Raw genomic sequence first — 21,778 nt, 5'->3', positions numbered from 1 at the left:
CACACAGCCGCAATCTCAACTACATCCTGCCAAAGCTATCCAAGGACGTGAAGTTCGAAGACAGATTCAAGATTTTCAATAAAATCGTCGGGCATCAAACATCAACGTTCCGGAAGCAGTTCATGTTTCTGCAGTTAGTGAAATGCGAATCTGGAGATAATATCAGCTACGGCGGCAACGTCAATCGAGCCTGTGAAGATTTTCAGTTCCAGAATGTAACATCGGACCATTTCAAGTGCCTCATTTCACATTCACTCTCAGTAACACTTAGCAAGATTACAAGAGAATCAAGGTAAGGAATTGTCATTGCTCGGTTCCAATACTCTAAGCTAATTGATGCAGGCTGATTTGCCTGGTACTTTCGCCAATGTCAACAACTGGGGGGGGCAACGCCCCCTGCCCCCCTCTGGCTACGCCTATGAACCCTCGGCTTACTTTTGAAGTTACACGATGGAATGAGAGGTTATTTTTGGTGCCAACCAGGGAATGGATGAATGTCAACAAAGCCACGCGATGCTTTTTGTTAAGCTTTTTTAAATGTGTCCTTTGAAGAATTAAATTACCAAAGAGTCGAATGTAGTTTGAAACCAAATAAACTCTGTATTTCATCATCTATATTTTTTCTGAGTTATGCTGTAGAAAACCGGGAAAAAAGTTTCACCGGAAGATGCTCATATAGGAATGAGGTCAAAAGTACACCCTTCTACAGGAATTAGGCAATTCAAACCGAAACAGTATTTATCGGTAGAATGAATAAAATCGATATTTGCCCGCTTTTCTTCGTTAAATACGCAAACTAAGCTTGAGCTAATACAAGTTAGTGAAGATGAAGCATTGATGAACGTACAAGAACATCATGAATATTGGTCGGTAATAATAAATCAATCAATTCTCAAATATTGATTTTCATAAGGTTTTTCTATTGCAAAAAATGCATTTTCGGAAAATGCATTGAGTGCAATTAAGATTTGAGCAGTTTCTGGATACAAGATTTTAAAGCGCCCGTTTACCCCACTAACCTTTTCCAAAAACATCAAACTCTGCATTAGTGAATTAGTGCATAAAGAACAACGACACAAAACGGAGCTTCGCTTCTCGCACAATGAGTTCCAAATGATGGTCAAAAACATGTTATGGAAAAATTGGAATTTCTCATGCATCTTTATAACGGCGCATTTTTTAAATTTATCAAATGAAAGCTGTTGAGTTGCACTGAAAATGTATTATTTGGATTTCAATCCTATATCTGTTGGCAAGAGAAAAACTGCTATGAAAATCACCTGCTTTTTTTAGAAAAATGCGAATATCTCATCATGCATTCTCGATAGCAACTTCCAATAACTCTCATTTTGTTCCCAATTTTCATGAAAATCGATTCAGTTTACACAAAGTTATAACAATTTTACGTTTTTACCAATTTTTGGACATCAATTGTTGACATGCTTTTTTACCCCACTGACCTCTTTTCAAAAAATCTGACAATATTCAAAACATTGTTCTATTATATATATAAACAAACCCTGGAAGTTTCAGTCCGATCGGAGAACCTCGAAACAAGACATAGTTGCGGTCTTCGCGAACTGGCCCTTAAGGAGGGTCTATAGAGGTGTAACATTGAAATTTAAAATCTGAACAGGGGATGAACTCATATCCAATTTCAAATGCTAATCACTCGGTTAGTTTTCAACGGATTTCCTACGTTCTTGCAGTAATCGATTGATGAATTGGCGTTAGGTTGCTGAGAAGAGACATTTTTGATTTCTGCTCTCAACCGACACGAGCGAATGTTCGTCCTCCAGCCGCACAGATGCAATTTACAACACGCAACACCATAATAAACTCCTGCTATCTAACTCCCTTCGACATGACAAGAAGAAATTATTCCCAGTCAACATTTTCATACGTATATTCGTTTTCCGATTGAAATATCCGTACTCATTTGCATCACAAAAACTCGCATTAGATGCGCAAAAACAGCATATACGTACTGGTTTGGAGGCGTTATACGTACTAAGGAATAGGAGTATGCAATTTATTGATATAAGTTTATAAATTGGATTACATCCGACTGAAAGTGATTCACTTCATACTGTGTTCACTTCATACTGTTCTACGATTATAAGCTAAAAATCGTAAATCAGTCAGAATCCGGCATTATTAACGATTAAATACTAACTTCTTCCCTCCCTCCCAGCCTGGTCTCGAGGTACGATGGTGGCCTAACAAGCCAGTCGTCGTAGGTTCAAGTTTCGACTCGCGAGGGACTGTTAGTGTCAGTAGGATCGTAGCCCCGCAGTTGTCCTGTACACTCAACAGTTGGCTGCGAAGTCTTTGTATAAAAAACAGTAGGTCGAGTTCCGAATCGGAATGCAGCACCACCAAGGCTTTGCTTATTAACTTCTGCGTATGATAATTAGCACTGTATACGATTTCGACTTCGTTGAGATATTTTCACGATAGTTTTCATTCATTTATATACGATTTGATGTTGACTGGGTTTTACCTCCAAGCCGCAACAAGATTCGGGTTATAAAGAGCATTCGGCTCGGTTACGATGCTTGCCAACATTAAATGAAATTCATTTTCCATACATTCATATTAAAATAACATTTTTTTGCATCTGACGAAACTAGGATAAACATAACTTGAAAAAAGGTGGAGCCTCTCAAAACGTGGGTCTAAAATAAATATCCCTAACAGAAAGTGAGTTATCCGCTGCTATTTTTCCTGCTTTTTTTCCTGAAAAGATATTCTAATTGTTATGTTTAAAGTTTGGAAAAATCTTCATCAATCGATTAAGACAGTATTTTTCAAAAACACTGCATGCATTCAATCATAACCACGACTTGTTAAGTATCGACACTAATTTTTTATCGTCTCCGATTCACTGCTCTGCGTGAGACACGTCTCCAAATATTTTTTTAAGGCAGCTTGATATGAAAAATGATTTGTAGAATATCCGGTTTTATTCAGGGCTTTTGGTTATCGCTTTGTCGTTTTTCGAATCACATCGAAATATAGCAAAAGCGTTTATATTTTGGGATGCATGCAATGCCTTCACAGAAGCGAATGGATATTGAAGATTTGTAACAAAAGAATACGGATACAAGTACAGTCTGATTTTTCACACGTTTTTTACGCTGGTTGCTTTTTTTAATAGCTCAAAATCGGTTCAATATATCGACCTCATTTCAATCACGTTTTCCGTTTAAAGCAAAATTAATCACATATCAGTTTTTTGAAAAAAAATACAATGTTTATGTAAATACTGAAAATTAATGATACAGTGATCACCCGATTATATCTCACCCTGATGATTTTTGGCGTGATAGAATAGGGAAAGTGATAAAATCGGGAAATTTTTAAAATTTTATTTTTTTTAATTTAAGATGCTAAATCAATAACTAAATCCGTAAAATCAGGGATTTTATTTTTTTTTTGGAAAATTTATCTGTACAAACATATGAAAAAAGCTGCAGTTGTTTTTTCATAATTCGATATATCGGAAAAATGACAAAAGATAGAGAAAAGTTGTCAAGGGATGAATTTGAGAAAACTGTCTGAGCTTTTAAAAATTTAAAAAAAATTCAATTTGAGATCCTGTACTGAAAAAAAATTTTCAAAAACTAAAAGTGACTATAAAAAATCGATCATCACTGTTTTTTTAAAACATTTTTTTAGATAGATAATTCAGTTGCCTAAAACTTTTCTGAACAAACCTAAAAAAAATAAAAAACCTAAAAAAATCGATGTAAAGTTGCAAATAAATTACAATTAAGTTTTTTATTCGTTCATGTTTTTGTTCGAATTGGTAAAATGAATTACTTGCTTTTTTGTAGCGCAGTACCATAAGCAAAATATTAGATGTTCTCACAACACTAAACTCTGCCGAAGACAGCATGCTGATATCTCTCACATATTGCAACCAGAAAAATCTTAAAATGTAAATAACGATTTTTAATGCCTTCTCATAGAAAACTTTATGTTGCTTGCAATATGTAAGAGATAGAAACATGATGTCTTCTGTAAAGTTTCTTGTTTTGAGATCACTAATACTTTGCCTAAGACACCAAGCGTCTATCTTTATCTAATGAAACAGTAAATATTCTATCTCACTTTTAGGAGGATTGATCACCCAGCTTTCTACATCAAAAGATGCGTTTTCTAATATTTTGAAACTTCTCCGAACATATTATACGGTTATAATGAACATTTGTATCACTATTCAATTATTCGCACGATAACAGCAAAATGTAACATTTTGCATCGGTTGAATTTTTCATGTAAACTGCATCCAGAATGATACACAGAATTCTGAAAAATATCCTAAATATTGAAGCGTAATAGAAAATCAGTTCACCCTGACATTTTTTTTAATGAAATGTTTTATGAAGATAAAATCGAGTTAAAAACTGTAATAAAATCGGGGGCAGATAAAATCGGGTACAGATATAATCGGGTGATTACTGTATTGCATTTTGGCCTTTACTGACTACTATCATGTTCAGTCAAAATTTGAACGTTTTGTCTCTTTTCACGCGGTTTCATACAAATTTGGAACGTATCCTCCGCGTAAAAAAATCTGACTGTACAGTAAAGTCTTTTTTTACACGGTTTTATTTTACACTATTCTGTTTTACGACGATTTTCCAAATAACGCGATTTTTTTTACGTCGTTTTTTCAAACAACGCGATTTTTTTACACGGTTTTTATTTGCACAATTTTTCGTCTTTGCGTAAAATGGTTATAGTAAGTAACAGTAATGGTAACAGACTATAATTAGCTGTTTTTTACACAGTTTCATTTTTACACGGTTTTTGTTTTGCGCGATTTTTTTACGACGCTTTTCCAAATAACGCGGTTTTTTTTACACGGTTTTTTTTTTGCACGGTACGTACAATCGTGTAAAAAAGAACTTTACCGTATAACACTTTCCGTTTCATGTTTGTATACAATCAGTTGCGATTTGTTCGCATCATAATTTAATATTTGAGCCTTCATATTAAAGCAGACTTCGAAGAAGACAAACCAACAATCGATATTCTAACCCTCTGAGGAATTGCTCGCACACCGCTTTATTACTGTGTAACAATAGAGTACTAACGCATACATCGCTGTTAAATATGAAAACAACCCAGCCAACAATTTGGTCCGTATATTTCAGTTGTTGTTGAGATATAAGCACCCTTGTACAATCTGATAAAGTTGTACATAACGTTCTATATGAGCTTATAAGTACCAAAGTGGAGGCAATATACCAAAATGGTTCGTGCAGTCAAAGATATACAACTTTTTACTCCATTTTTTACAATTCTATAACAATTACCTTTTGTATAAAATCTGACTATGAACAACTTTGTTTGCTACTTAGTACAATTTTCTTTTGCCATAATTCAAGCATACATACAATTCCGTTTCACCCGTATTACGATTTTACTACGACGAACCTGTACTGCGAATAAATTTTGCATTTTATACAACCTAAATTTTCAAAATAATTAAAAAAAAAACAAAATTTAGTAGCAACAATTTCATTTATATTTTTTTAATGAGAAGTACGCGTACCATTAACTTGGTACATTCTTTGGTATGTATTGTGAGGTTGGATGCGGCATTTTTCTTTATTATATTTTACAAGGCTGTGTTCAGCCTCGAACCCCCAAACGTTCCGATCACTGCTCCTATTCTCTATCCTCAGAGTCATTTTACGATGCTGCGTGTCAACGAAATTTATCTAGTACTGTTGAACGCGTTAAATTGTATGAACCTGTAAATCGTATATAATGTCATTTATTGTCTTCAATGTTGACCCAAATCTATTTATAGACTCTGATGTCAATATGTAACTCAATATTGCATCATATACGAAGGAATAATAACATGCGATCTGCATTGACCTTCTTTTTAACTATAAGGCGATTCAAGCAATTGCAATCAACAAACATTAAAAATCTTTCAAGGCGTTGCCCATGTTTATGTGAAACTCGACTGTATGTGCCATTTTTTTGGGTGATTTTTCTTTTAGTCAAAATTGCGTTCATGATTTAGAACCAATTCTTTAAATCATTTAGGAACTAGATTTTGAAAACCAAGGTTGCCGAAAGGGACATTTTAATTAAAATTAAATTTGACATAAACATGATATCATTCTTTACTATTCACGATTTCGCGTTTCATAATAGGCAATTTTAACTGTCACGAAAAAGTAAATTGTATAAAATTCATTATGCAATCCTCTTACAACTGTTATAGGAGTTTTCAAGGAATATGAATATCAACGTAGATCACATAAATTAGAAATCCTACAATTTTGCACTGCAATTAAGTTTAGCGCTGTAGACAACTCTACTGCGATGAAGCCTGATTTTTTGTGTGCATTTATACGAGGAACAATATGCAGTTATATATCACGGACTGTACGACCCATATATGATGAAAGATAACTTGAACTGGGTATAACATGAACTTTTTACAATTTCGATTGAAACTGGATGTTTATACGATTTTGTATTGCCATTTTTAAACGATTTCTGGTTATCTGGGGTTCTTGTTGATTCATTCGCGACGAATCTAATCGCTCACGAATCTTTCGGCTTCGAAGCTTTCTCTGAAGGATAGCTGTTGAGCGATTTCAAGCGTGAAGAAAAAATTCCCTTAAACGGTTCATTCCGTTTATTTTGTGCTTTCATTTCCTCCGATGCGTTTATTTAAAGGGTTATACTAAGAACAGTAATTCGATGAAAGAGTTAATTTACGCTTCGGGAAAGTGCCAATTTGAAGGACTAAAATGATAAAACTTGTCTCGCGTTGTTTTTGTTTTGGAGAAATTTTAACCTAATTATCATTTCGCTTCGCGATGCTTATTTCGAGACAATTTTGTAAGTGGCCCACCTAATTTCGGCAAACTTTCCAACAGCTGAAAATATTTCGGCGACTATTCAGCAAAAATATCTATCTACCGTGAACCAGTAAAAATGGTCATTTCGTTTGCTGAAGTTTTCGAAAATTTTGCCGAAAACTTGAAAAATATTTCGCTGAACTTATTAGCTGTTGAGTTCTCGGAAATTAGAGTGTTTTATATGATTTGTATCCGCAAAAACTCGGACACCTTCAAATCAGTATAACTCTTGCAATATTCAAATTATGAGCGACTTTTTTCACTCAAACGTAGCTGAGGGTCTATACCTTCGCCTATTCTGATTATTTTGACTTTTCGGGAACAGTGCTCAAAAAGTCGACGAACGAAAGAGATGTGGGCAAATGAATCTAATACAACCGTACCGAAAATCTTTATCTCTCGATACGGAAACTTGCAAAAAACAAAACCTAATTTGGCCAAAACCACACTCCATGATATGTTGAAATGTTTTTCCGAGCATTTGAGTGTCGAGAAGAGACCAAGAAGGGACAAATACATTGGTCGTGCAGGTAGTTCGCTCAGAAATCGAAGAAGCGTTTCGGTTTGAAGCCCTACAGAGTCAAGAAAGTCCCCAATCGTAACTATAAGCAGAATTTGACGGCAGAATTTCAAGCATGTGCTCGAAAATTTTAACGCGATTTCCTAATAAAACTTTCAGGCATCGTAACGGACGATGAAACATACCTCGTGGAAGACTTCAAACAAGCTTGGATTGGCTTATTACACTGCAATAGCCAGAAATGATACCGACAAGTATTTCAGGGCAAAAATAATGGTTAAATTCCCAAAAAAAAAATATCTTGTTTGGCAAGCAGTTTGTACCTGCGGTAGAAAAAGCTATTGAAAGATATTAATCCCTAGTGAGGCAGATGTCAAAAGTGACAAACATTTTCATCAAATCTGGACCAGAGCTGTCAGCAAGATCGTTGAGCAAACTGGACGAAAACCAATGGATGAAAAGGAGCGCAAAGTACGAGATTGTTACGTCAATGGAGAGTAATGATGTTTTTGAACACGTTGATTTGGTCGGTGTTAAGTCAGACCGGACCAAGTGACATTTTGATCATTTCGAGAAAAACGAGTTTGAAGTTTGTTGCTCTGGGAATTTTGAAGTTTTCAATATTTATGCGCAGTTTTGATGTTATAAGTTGGAGTAACCTGCTAACTGTATCATGCAATGTGACAATTGAAAAAAAGGAGTGCCGTGAGCTCAAAAAGGACAGGTTTGTAACTGAATAAATGTACTTGGTCCACTCTGATTGAATCAAAGAAGAATCATTAATGACTTGGTCCATTATGACTGAACAATTGAACAAATAATTTCAGTCCATTGATCGTCGAACAGTCAAAAAGTTTTTAATCTCCATAGTTAGCTTCTGCGACATCAACAATTTTTGAAAATAGTTTGAATAAACTTGAAACTGTGTTTGTTTCAACAAATCAATGGTAGGAGCGGAATGTTTTAATGGAACAAAAATATGGTTAATTTACTCAATTAAGTTATTCGTAATCATCCAGTTTTCTCTGCAACTTAGGCCAAAATTGCCGTAGAATTGATGATGGACTGGATGGTTTCCTCGTGTTTTGGTTCTGGAATTTCTGTCACGTTTGGAAATTGTGGAATGTTGTGTCACCCACACAAATGACTAACGTTTCTCATTTACGTGTTCAATCAGAGTGGACCATGTACATTTTCCTCATTTACTGGTAAAGTATACTTTTTCGACTAACGGGCAATGAAGCATTCCGATAAGCTGTAAATTCCGATAATTTCAACTTTTCTCTGCTTAACACATGGTTCACTTTGTCTGCACACTATAAGGCATGATATTAGGTCATGTTAGTAACAGCAATAAACGGTCCAAAAACACATCCAAAACCACGGCAGTGCGTGAAACTTTACAGATTCCGATGGGGGGGTGAGTGAAAAGAGTTCTCTGATACAAAGAAATCTGGAAAAACGCTTGAAAATTCTTCCGTTCGTTCGCTTTTATCAATAGCTGACCGAAGGCAGTCTCCTTGAAAATAAACAATTGGTCCATTCTAACTGAACACTGTAATCGCTTTTCATTGGTCATGCAGACAAAAATCATGCTGTTATTTTTGCTGTTTTAGAGATAAATAAAATCTGATTGTTGTGTTATGTAGCTTAAGAAAATCTTTATCCAATACTATCGTTAACTCGTTTTTTTTTTTCAATTTTGCGACTTGGTCCGGTCTGACTTAACACCGACCATTTGTAAACCATATCCCATAGTTATGAAATAAATAGTCATGTAAGAAGAACAATGCTTTGTGAGTGTTTCATTGCATTTTTTAGATGTCTATCAGATGGTTTTGAGGTACGATTCTGGCCTTAAAAGCCAGTCGTCGTAGGCTCGAGTCTCGGCTCGTGCTGTTAGTGTCAGTATAATCGTAGCGCTAGCCCCGCAACTGTCATGTAAACTAAAAAATTGGCTGCGAAGTCTGTGTATAAATAAACGAAAGGTCGAGTTCCGAAACGGAATGTAGCACCAAGGCTTTGCTTTTTTTGATGTACGGATTATTGCGGATAAAAGCCTTATAACATGAATGTACTAAAATTGCATCTCATTTGGTGTTGGTAAACAGTAGAACCGGACCGATGGAACTCTTAGTAATTCTCGTTAGAAATAAATTTGATTGCGTTATATGAAATCGAATGCAATCTGCAATCTAAATTTCTCACTGAAACGGTGCAGAATGGAGCGTCTATCAATAAATTGCCCCCTTTATACGTGAGAGGAAATACGCTGTACAGAAATTACGACTCGATGGCACTGATTTAAATACATCCACGGAATCAAGTTTTTAGATATAGTAAAGGATCAGAAATTAAACTGGACCACCCACATCGACATTGCAATAAAAAAGGTAAGCAGTGCTCTGTGGGTGTAAAAAATAGGGCTTAAGACCCAGACTAACTTATACCAAGACTAACTTGTGTCTCGCTAGTCTGGTAGTCAAAAACACATGGTCCCGCAGCTCAGACAAAGCTAAACAAACTACAAAGACTAGCTTGTGTATCAATATGCGGGTCATTACCAATGAAAATCGACTTTTCGAATTCGATCAGAAGTAGTGCTAAAAAGTTTCGTCTTCTCGAAAAAAGCCTCCTTGCAAAATTTCAGCTCAATCGGACCTTGGGGACACGTGCCTCAGAGCGGTCAAAGTTTCACTTTTTCGATGAATCTCGGTAATTTTTGCCGAGAACGGCACCACTGAGTGCTCGGTTAAAAAAAGAATGACAGCTGTCACATTTTTTCGTAAATCTCGGTTCAACCTAACTGAAATTTCGGCACAAAATATTACCGAGTTATCACTGCCGAGATTACGGATATCTTGTGCTGAAATTTCAGTTAGGAAAACCGAGATTTACGAAAAAATGTGACAGCTGTCATTCTTTTTTTAACCGAGCACTCAGTGGTGCCGTTACCCGCAAAAATTACCGAGACCCGGCAATAAATTTCAAGTGTGCAGATATTATACTTCATTCGAAGGGTGGTTCCTGACTGGGATGTACGGCAAATTAAATTTGATATTAACTCAATAAACTTCAATCAAAAGGTTTTGAAGTAACTGGATTTGTTATAATTATTTGTGATAAAATTGATGTTGATGAAAACCGAATACAACATGCCTCAAATTTCACTAGATGGATTGAGCATAAATCCTCAGAAAACAAAATTGCAATAATTGGTTTTAGTTACAACTAAAGGCGCGGTTCGAAGTGTACCTACCAACGCCCTAAATGCAATACTAGATCTTCTTCCTTTACACCAACTTTTGCAATTAGGAGCTGGGAAAACAGCTAGTGAACAAAGTTACTAGTCACCGCAGTCACCTGAGTTGTCACCTGAGCAAATGACACTTCATTTTTTGACTTAAAATGCATTGTTCCCAATATGTTCTTGCAAATAGACAGTTCAACTAAGCTTAGTGTTATGAAAAAAGTACTGATTTATACTAGAGATACTCAGAGAAAGAGAGAGATAAGCGATGAAAAAGTCCGTCAATTTGGCAACTAGGTTTCACGTGTCAGAGGTGCCAGATCTCTTCTCAAAACGCAATGTTGACTAACTTTTTCATTCGACTCGTATAACTGATGGTGACGGTGGAAATCATGAGGAATAATAAAATGCATCACAAAAACCGTGAAGGTGTTAAATTTTATGTTTATGTTTAATTTTATATACTTTCAGCATAATTGATCATTATTTTGTTGATCATACAAAAGGTTTGTGAACCATCAGTTAAAAATCACTGTAATAAACCAATTTTGGATTCTCAATTCATTGTTTTAATAAAACATGAAAAACGTGTGAAAATAAATATATCCTTAATTTCACTTGATTGCAACACCTTTCAATTTGTTACCTTTCTTGTTCGTTTGGCTCACAACGTTCTCTTCTCGTATATCTCCCTCTGAGTATTGCTACTTTATACTATGCATACATTGAACATCACTTTTCAAGTTGAATTTATTAAAATTTTTGCATATATCACTGCGAAAAATAAGTTGTTCTTTGATTCAACGAGCATGAGCTGCACATCAGAAACGGATTACCGGTGATTGGTTACCGGACCAGAATAACTTCTGAGCTCTAGAAGATGCTGATGAGGATTTAGATTGAAGCTTTTTGGACAAATAGTAGGAGGGTGGTATTCAAGACACGACCGCATAGTTGACGTAGGACTACAATAGTTTTGAATTTGCTTTTAAAGCTCTGTTTGATTTGAGTTCATTTTACTTTTGGCACGGTTCGATGTGCCAAAAATGAGCGGTTACGTTTAATCACATTTTGTAGTTTTCTTGATTTGTTTTAACCAATTCAAGCTCAACAACCTCCAAAATAAAAGTGTTTTGGTTCTTTTTGTTGCCGAAGCGGATAACCGTAATAGGTAAAACTGTTCCGCAGATATGAGTGGAATATGTTCCGGCAATATAGTGTATAGGTAATATAGGCAAAGCAGTACTATGTTTCTAATTACTCGGGTGGCAATATCAAGTATCTAGGTCGTCAGCCGTAGTTCATCAAGCGACACTCCAAATGACTTGGAACTAAAACTAGTTCATGAGGTCTGTATTTTGATTATTTATTTGCAGCAATTTCTTTTAGAAGAAAAATTATTCTTTTTAACATTGATGAATATTATTCATTCTAATACAGTCAATTTTCCCTAATACGCGAAAAGACAACCTTCTATAGACTAATAAATTGAGTACGATTTAGTAAAAATTAAACTTCCTTCTATATCCATTTTATTATATTGTGAAAGATGGCTCACTCACCGATCATAAAGCGGCAAAGATGTCCCTTTTTTCTGCCAGTTACAAGCTTATGGAAAAAATATCGATAACGAATTACACTTTTTAGTAGATAATGTATATTCACAGAAAATTCAAAATTGACATAGAATTTTATGAACATGTTAACATTTAATGCAGGTTAATTTAAACATTTTATCAGTATACAGAATCAATCAGAAAAAATTTTTAATCAGTTCCAAGAACCAAAGAACAACGAAGACACCATATTTGAAAGTCATATGTCTGTTATCTTCAAAAATAAACAGGGCTAGAGTGATGCATAACATTAGCCTCAGCAATTAATATTTGCATACTGTTGTTCAATTACAAGTAAGGTTATGGAAAGTAATATTTTCTTGTGATGCTAATGCAAAACAGAAAAATTTAATTGAAAAATACAAGTACAAATGTCGGAACTCTAACATCAAGATGAAATGAATTTGGTTTTCCCCTATACCGCCACCGCGGGATGCAACTAGGATTGTCATATTAAACTAATTTCATTTAGCTAGCAAAACATAATCATCAGTACAGCTCGTTTAACTACCTATTCAAAGATCTAAACGGAGCATTTGATTTTCTAATGTCTTTTAAATAACCTATATTTAGTTTTTTAATAAATCTGAGAAAAACAGAGTGTAGGGTTCAAAAATAAACAACGCATTTTATCTGTACAATGCACCAAATTTATATACCCTGCTATCTGCCTCTACCGACACGTTGTTGTGCCCGGCGGCGCAACGTATTTTGCGGCACCCGAATATTCATATTCATAATTCTGATATTTGCTACTACATATATGAAACAAGAAGAAGTAGATGACAATTCAAACGGCAATTCGATTATGCTCCAGATCGCAAAACGATACCCACGCATTAACCCAACACGCCTCACTGTGCGTCGACAGCGGCAATGTAGTCTTCACTTGGCTTCGCTGCACACAAATGAATATCGAGTTCTTTTGCACTGATAGACGACGAGTGAAAAGCGCTCTATTCATACATTGCTCGATGCAGTACTGTTGCCTGTGACAGCATGCTTCCCTTCAAGACATCAGTTTCAATAACATTCTTATAGCAGAACGTAAAGCTGTCTGATAGTGGAGGAGGTTACGAACTTTCCGAAAAAGCTTCACCTTCAAGACATCAAAATAGTCTAGGCTCATGGAAGCATACATTAGTTGACCTATGGGGACGGGGAGATTCTGTCAAATTGTTTTTTGCCACTGCTATACATATATCATAGTAGGCAGATGGTGTCTACGCATGAAGTCTGTGTCAGGCGTGCTTGGATGTGATTGGTACATTGTTCGTGAAAGTTCGACCTTGAAACTTTTTTGAAATTTTCTCTGTTTAATAATGAAATGATAGTGATAACTGAAGAATCACAAAATTGTCCATCATTTTATCAATCCAACGACATATTGATTATTGTGATCCATCGTGTGGTTACAACAGTATTAACGTTTGAAATCTTTCATTCCGACGTTACACCTTGGTTTTAGTTTTCACAGAATGCATCTCGATATAGTGCGGTTAGACGTAGTCCTACGTCAAAAAGTGGAAAACAGTTAACTAGTGTGACAATTATGTGGTTACTTAAGGTATGTTTAGACTATCTGATTTTTTCATCTGATTCGAGCTGATTGCTCGAAAATATATCGAATGCAATGTTGGTTCACGTTTACACCTATTCGATATTGTGATTCGACATGCTGTTCGATATGTCGAATGGAATAGGAACGTTTCTATTTTTCGTTCGACTCCAAGAACATAGTAACCTCTGATTTTTCTTCAGTCTTTTGTTCTGCCTTTCCATAACAAACATCATTTTCATTTTTTGTGTGCTAGCAAATATTGAAATGGAGAAAAGAATTCATTTGGCAGTTCTTCCTTCCGACTTGTGCAAGCAGTGTGAACACCGCCATACGAACAGGTTCTACAAAGTATGTCGAATGGTAAATCGAACAGACTTTCGATTTCTGCAGTGGCCAAAATCAGACCGACATGTCTAATAGTTGATATTTTTTTCGAACAAACATAAGCAAATTTTTGCAGATGTAAAAAGTACATACTATTATGAGCACTTCCCAATAAAAAACACAAAATCCTTAAAATGTCGAATGTTACAGTTATGCGATCACAGGCAGTAAAGTGAATTCGTAATAATCCATTAGTAACAGCCACCGATGCAGGAATGGTAAATAAATTTTTCTTTGCCCGTGGCAGAACCAGACCGTTCTCTTTAGAGGCCACAAACTGGAACCGTTTCAAACTGGAAAAATACTAGCACATCGGGCATTGTTTATCTGTCGAGCACTTTCAACAAAAGAATTGAGGTAGTGCAGTTTATACCGTAAAAAATACACCGGACTCTCTTTTTGCACGGTCTTTTTTTACACGGGTTTTTTTACACGCCTTTTTGCACGGTTTTTTATTTACATGTATCCCCGTGCAAAAAAAGAATCGGGTGTACCTAATCGGGAATATACCTAATTCAGGCGCTGACAGCTGCTTCTCATAGAAATTTTTACTCTGATTACCGGTGCTGTCGGTAAAACTGCCATCACTCGAACTCTGATTGACTACGAATGGTTTGTGGTGAAAAAATGCATCTATCTATTCACTATCTATCTAGTGGACAGAACATGCGAAAACTGTCACGTAAAATTCACGAAACAACGGACTAACAGTGAACAAAAATAGAACAAGACACGTACAGAAGAACGGAGAAGTGTTTGTTGGAGTCTAGATTTTTTTTTGCTTTGCTTAAATTTCGAACAAATAATAGAATACCTGGATGACATGCTTCCAATTGGACACCTGATGACAATGACCGCACCGGTACGGGGCGCTCGGGCGCCACGAGTTGGACGCCCCTTTGCCGCCGCCGCCGCCACCCGTTGTGGTAGTAGTGGTAGTGGTAGTGCTAGTACTAGCAGAGGGAGGAGTAGTAGTAGTAACAGTACTGGCCGATGCCGAGCTAGCGCAAATAGTAGTGGTAGTTTTGGTAGTCGTACTAGTAGCAGTATATATCGTCCTATCCACCTCACCACCAAACACGACACTAGGGATAGCATTATTGATAGTATAGGTAGTGGTTCCCAACCGATTGTCATTAGCTACAGTTTGAGAATAGTTTAATCCGACACCAATTAATGTAGCGTTAGTAGTATAAATGTTACTGCGGAAGCCTCCGGCGGTTGAGCTACCGCCGGAAGCGGCACTGGGAGTGGTGCTAGTGGTAGCACTGGTGGGGGCACCGGACAGACTGCCGATGTTACTACCGCTATCGTTTCGAGGACTGACAACCGATAGAGGCGATGGTGGTGTTCTTAGCGGAGAGAGTGCACTAAGCGTACTGTTGTTTGCCACCGCTTCGTCCATCGGTTCCTGATCTGGATCGTCACACGGCAGCAGATCGATCTCCGCTTCGCTGTTGGACTTGTCTACGCTCAGGTGCGTAGACTTGACGTGAAGCAGCACAAGCTCACGGAATGGATTCCTTAAATATAAAAAAAGATTATTTCAACAAACTCTCAAAACCTAACATCCATCGTTAAACTTACTTAAAACTGCACTTTCTACATTTAAAGGTAACCTTTTGCGGGGAAGCCTGTTTCGGTTCCTCGGTTGGCAAGGGTTTTGGCATCCCGATTAGGGATTGTAGCATCTCCGGATCGAAGCGAACCATCTGATTCATGTTAGCCAGGTTGAAAGCTTGCGCTAGCTCTTCACTGGAATACATCTTAGCAAGGGCACTCAAACTGGTTTGACTGTCACCCGCTTTACCACACATCGCTAGATAGGAATCGGTTGATTGCCCGTGATCAACCAAGGACTTCGATCCGGCCGAAGACGAACAGCTGTCTTTGTAGTTACTATCGGTAACCTTCATCAGGGTGATATAGCGGTTGTACTTGGTATAATTCCGTCGGCCGGTTTCGTCATTCATCAGCACTCCGGCTGTTTTGTGACTCGGATCACGAATCGTCTTCAAGCGGATATGCTTCGTAATATCCCAACGCCAGTTCGATCGATACGAGCAAAGCGAACACTCGAACGGTTTCTTGTTCAAATGACCCACGATGTGTACGTGAAAGCGGGATGCCGTCGATGCCCAAAAGGAACAGTGCGGACACTTGAAAACCTTTTTCATAATACACGCCTGGTTCGTACTCTCTTCTACCGTAATCTTTTTAGTAACTTCTCCGTAACCTGGGGCGGTTTCGATTCCGCAATACGTTTCATTCTTGCTGATCGCCGACTCAACCGTCTCTGCATCGTCTTCGTCATTGGAGTACTGACCGGACTGCATATCACTTTCATTCTCCCGAGCCTCCTGTTCTTCCAGGATAGCCTTATTGTTCTCCAATAGCCTCTTCCAAATATCAATAGTTAAACTCTCCGCCGTGTAGGTTTGCAGTTCCGGTTGGCCATTATCTTCTGGCTTTTTCTGCAGTAGCAACGCAAACAATTCCTCACTATGAAACGTACGCAAGTGCAGTGCTAAATCGTCCGTCGTCCTCACCATGATTTGACAAAATATACACTGATGCTGGAGGTTCTTATCGCCGTTTTGGTCAGCCGTAAGATTAATTGGAGCTTCGTCGTCGATGACGAATGGTGACTTACCCCGCGAAGTTCCCGCAGCATCGGAAGGACTGTTGTTCTCACCGTCTGCCCCGGTAATCACCACCCGGCTCTTGATGGTGACCTCCGGATTTAGGTGGTAAGTTTTGCCGACTTCACTGCCCAGATGTAGCCGACCAATACTGTGCAACGGAATCAGATCCGGAATGGGGCGAGCTTTTCTCTTTGGTTTCGCCATCGTTTCGCCGGTGCTGCTGCTGCTGTTGCCACTTGCTGTGCTGCTCATCGCAGGCGTTATCGTAAGCTGCTTACTTTTATCCACCAAATTGTGCTGCAGCATGGCTAAGACGTCCTGCCGGTGCAAAAGAAGCAAACTCAATGAGCAAGAGTGGGAAGGAAATGTGAAGCTAGACTGCGATAAAGACTCACGTTGTTTACTTGTTGTTTGCTTGAATCACCAGCACCAGAACTGGTGCTGTTATCAGCAAAGATATTTATGTTTGATGAGCCCTTCAGCTGCGATAACTGCTGCGTCGGATCCGGGGCTAGTGTTAGGCCGTGCTTGAAGTTCGCTGTAAGAAACACAAGAATAGCGCTGATTTTAGTGTGCCGAGCTCTGGGAGATTAGATGGAGAGTGAGAAGAAAGGTACGAAGGAGGAGGGTTCAACTCTTGAGCTGACAACGTTGATACTTAGGACGGCTGGCTGATTAAATATATACTTATTTTTTACGAGACTCTAATGGTGATATGATTGCGCAAAATGCGATGAAATGGAATTCACGATTGCTCAACTTATGATAACATTGTTTCAATGCTGTGTGTTGCGATACAGCATTTTTTTCGGAGCATACGGGAAAGGTCTTTTATCATTACCATTTCATTTTCATTGAGTTTTTACTCACTATACCTATAAAGAAAAATATCTTCGGATTTTAAAACTTTTTCAGTATTTGAAGTTGAAATAAAAGATGATATTGTCGGTTTTATTCAGTTGAGTATTTTCTTAATTACCTAACGATATTTTTCGCTTCCTATATACCGTGTTTGCACACTCATAAAAAAACATTTTTTAACAGGATATTTCGCTTAAACACAGCTAATTTGTGTACTGTAGCATATGCATAGCATTGCTTTGATAGTACAGAAATTAGCTATGTTTGAGTAAAATTTACTGCTGAAAAATAATGTATTAAGAATAGTGTGCGATAAAATGTGCGAGTCACGGTATATTTCCTTCAAAAAAGATTGTTTTGTTTTTCATGAATTTGTTAAAAAGACCTAAATTTTCAATTTATTTGAAGGAATTAAAAAAATATACAGCTTTCTTTGGTAAGTCCGATTAACGTCTAAGATTTATCATTAATGACTTAGGTCTTCGCCATACTTTTCTCAGTCGTTATAGAAACAGATGTAGATTGACAGATGAGAAAAACTCGAGAATATTTAATCAACTACTCTCTACTTAACACACTAACTCTCTCAAATCTACTATTCACTATTCCTCAAATAGATTAAGATAAAAAATCTAATTTAATGTTAGAGTGAATTAAATGTTAATATTCTTTCGAACGCAGAAAACAAATTTTAAATTCTCCAAACTGCAAATTTATAAATTTTTGAAGTGCAATTTCACTTTCAAATAAGTTTCAGTTTTTTTCTTTTCAGTTCCACATCTTTAATTCATAAAATCTCAAAAATTTCAAAATCCTCATACCTTCAAATTTATGAATCCATGAATCTTCAAACTTTCAAATCCAAATCTTCTTACAATTTTTAAATAATCCTAAACCCCTGGAATCCTGCAATCTGTAACTTCTCAAGTCTTCAAATCCTTAAATCAACAAATCTTCCAACAATTAAACGTTCACATTCTGAAATCTTCGAGTTTTTAAATCCTCAAATCTCTAAATTCCTAAATCTTTAAATATCTAAACCCATACATCCTTAAACCTTTAAATCCTCCTTTAACACTTCAATTTTCGAATTTTCAAGACTTTAAATTCTTTAATCATAGTTATTATAACGTTAAAAAGAACTTGAGCTTCAAATCCTAAGTTCCCTAAAATATAAAGTCGTTATGTTCTTCAATTATCAAATTCTTAAGTCTTTATATTCTTAAATCTAAAAACCAAATTTTAAAATCTTGTTCAATAGTCGAATCTTTGAACCGTTAAATTCCCAATCCTCTAATCCTTAAAACCTTCCATGCTTGAATTTTGCAAGTTTTCAAGTCTCCAATCGTTGTAGCTTTGAATACCTGAATTTTTGAACCAATAAATTTTCGAATATTCAAATTTTAAAATCTCTGAATCTTTGAAATCTATGATTCTTGAAACCCCAAATTTTGAGCCATAACCTTAAATCCTGTGTATTTTAAAATCCTTCTTTCTTCGGCTCTTCTATTCTCACGTCCTCACCTTAAATTTCCCAAATCTTCAAGTTTTGAAATCATTCAAATCTCGAATCCTTAAAACCTCAGATGTTTTCAAGGCTTTATTCTTCAAATCCATATATTCCTTAATATTTACATCTCTAATACTCAAATTTTGAAATCTCTGAACCTATGAAACTTAAGATTCTCGAAACACCATACAGGCCATGTTCGCAATACGTCCAAATTTAAATTTTTTATGATGCCTACTAGACTAAAAAGATAAATCAGTAGCCAATTGTATAACCAATCCGAACAGTGTTGTCCGATGCCTACCAGACTGAAGCGAAAATTCAATTCAACGCTTGGAACAACGCTGGTGGCAACACGTCCAAAGTTTATATGTTGCCAAAATTGAACCGTGTCAATATCGAACGAGGTCTGTATTTCTAAATTCTCAAATCTTCAAATTGTTCAACCATAACCTTAAATTCTGTGTATTTTAAAATCCTTAAATCTTTGGATCCTTTTAGTCTCACATCCCTACAGCTGTACATCCTTAAATCCCCACATCGTCAAGTTCTAAAACCATTAAGGGTAAAGAATTTGCCTTTAGATTATAAGATATTCTAGACCATAAGGCATTAGATTTAATTGGCTCCGTAAAACATTAATTTGTATTGTGCCGTGTCAAATAAATATTGTGTGAACAAAAAAAAAAAAACATCTTTGCCTTTTAGCTTCTGTACCTCACTTCGGTTCTGATGATACTAATATTGGGGTGTATTAGGTCATTTTTGGCGGTTTTCCAGATACCGGAGGTCACCGTTTTAGAATTCGAAATGGAGTCTGTGGTCGATTTTCGGCTTATGTGCATCATCATGATTAAAAACTTCTACATACCAAATTTGGTTCCATTTGCTTGATTAGTTCTCGAGTCATGCAGAAATTTGTGTTTCAATTTTATGGGAACCCTCCTCTCTAGAAGAGGAAGGGGTTTCGAACTATCCTTATCACCTTTCTCGTCCTCTAAAATCCCTACACACAAATTTTCACACCGATCGGCTCAGTAGTTTCTTAGCCTCTATGGATCAGACAGACAGACAGATTTGTCTTTATTATATGTTTAGATTAGGCACCTTTCGACTGCTCGGTCAATCAGGGACTCTGGAGTTTTAAGAAATATACCACTCCGAATAACCGAATTCTCAGGATAAACGAGCTGATTTTTTATGGATATTTTTTATTGTTTCTCATTGATAACAGTCAGTTTCTCGGTTTGAAGATTCTATTTTTCGAATGTTGTATTTGGTGAATATGCTGACATAAAATATAAAAATTGTCTAGCGACTGAATGCCGATATTTATTAAACATACAAAATTTATTCATAATGAGATGAATGAATGGTTTCAACAATGGAATGGTTTCAACTCGAACAATGTTTCGGGCGAAGTTAACTTATTACGAAGATGATTTTTTTGTTTCAAATATCGCGAATCTGAAACATCCATGTTTATGAATATTTTTATTTTACCAATCTCAAGGGTACTGAGAATGCAAACGCACTTCGGTAGAGGTGGTTCATTAAATAGTCAATCGTGATATATATCGAGCTGACAAAACCTACTCCGATTTGCGACGTTCTTAGGCGTCGTACACAAATTACGTAACGCTAAAAACCTAGATTTCAGACCCCATCCCTCCCTATGTAACGATAAGTAACGTTCGATATGACTCAACCCTCCCTAAAATTACGTAAGGCTGGACAACCTGCCCCCACTCAAAATTAGCAATTTTAGGTAAACGTCACAAACGTAAACGTAAAACACGTTCGATATGACTCAACCCTCCCTAAAATTACGTAAGGCTGGACAACCTGCCCCCACTCAAAATTAGCAATTTTAGGTAAACGTCACAGTTACGTAACGGTCTCAACTAGCCCCCCCCCCGCTCCCCCCTATGTAACAATAAGCAACGCAGACTTAACCCCCCCCCCCCTTCATGCGTTACGTAATTTGTGTACGACGCCTTATATAAAAGTGTCGTGCGAGCAAACTTCGGCTAAGCGATCAGTCCGAGGCCGAGTTTATCTCTGCATCTCCCCGACAGAGGACGCACGACGAAACTTCTCCTGGGAATTATAATTGGTGATATTTGGCAGGATGAACGAGGCTCGGTATAGGAGAACAGTAAGCGTGTAAAAGGAAGGGTAGCACATTACACACAAGCATTGATAAAAAAAACAATAATAAGCATGCCACTTCTTAATAGAGGTATTACTAATAATAGAAGTGCGGGGTACAGCAGACACCCGGGCATATCTCACAATAGATCAACGATTCTGTTCGCGGTGAGGAAGTTCATACAGGAGAAGAAAAAAATGCTCGTGGAATTGAAACTTGCTGTCGATTGAGACTCTCAGATTCTGTATAAAGTCGAATCGCTTCAAGTTGTTTTCATTATTTTTATACGCAAAATGTGGTGGGTTGCGAAGCCGACAGAATGAAATAATGTTGCATTTATTTACGTCAACTTCCATACCGTTTACAAGGCAGTAGACACA

The 21,778-nt window shown here is 36.9% G+C and overlaps 1 protein-coding gene across 4 annotated transcripts in view; it reads right to left on the bottom strand.

Annotated features, from left to right (window-relative positions):
* The window catches only part of LOC129726671 (uncharacterized), a 75,772-nt gene that overhangs the window by 4,614 nt on the left and 49,380 nt on the right, over positions 1-21,778 (bottom strand). For all 4 annotated transcript variants that reach the window (XM_055683630.1, XM_055683631.1, XM_055683632.1 and 1 more), the window contains 3 exons: positions 17,271-17,413; positions 15,818-17,193; positions 15,045-15,753 (listed from right to left, as the gene is read on the bottom strand). In XM_055683630.1, the coding sequence (XP_055539605.1) occupies positions 15,045-15,753; positions 15,818-17,193; positions 17,271-17,413 (2,228 nt within the window). The remainder of the gene's footprint in view (positions 1-15,044; positions 15,754-15,817; positions 17,194-17,270; positions 17,414-21,778) is intronic.

This window comes from Wyeomyia smithii, chromosome 3 (assembly GCF_029784165.1).
Source record: "Wyeomyia smithii strain HCP4-BCI-WySm-NY-G18 chromosome 3, ASM2978416v1, whole genome shotgun sequence".
In the NCBI taxonomy this organism is placed as follows: domain Eukaryota; kingdom Metazoa; phylum Arthropoda; class Insecta; order Diptera; family Culicidae; genus Wyeomyia; species Wyeomyia smithii.
The sequence above is the reverse complement of the archived record's forward strand: the minus strand, read 5'-3'. Positions and strand labels throughout refer to the sequence as shown.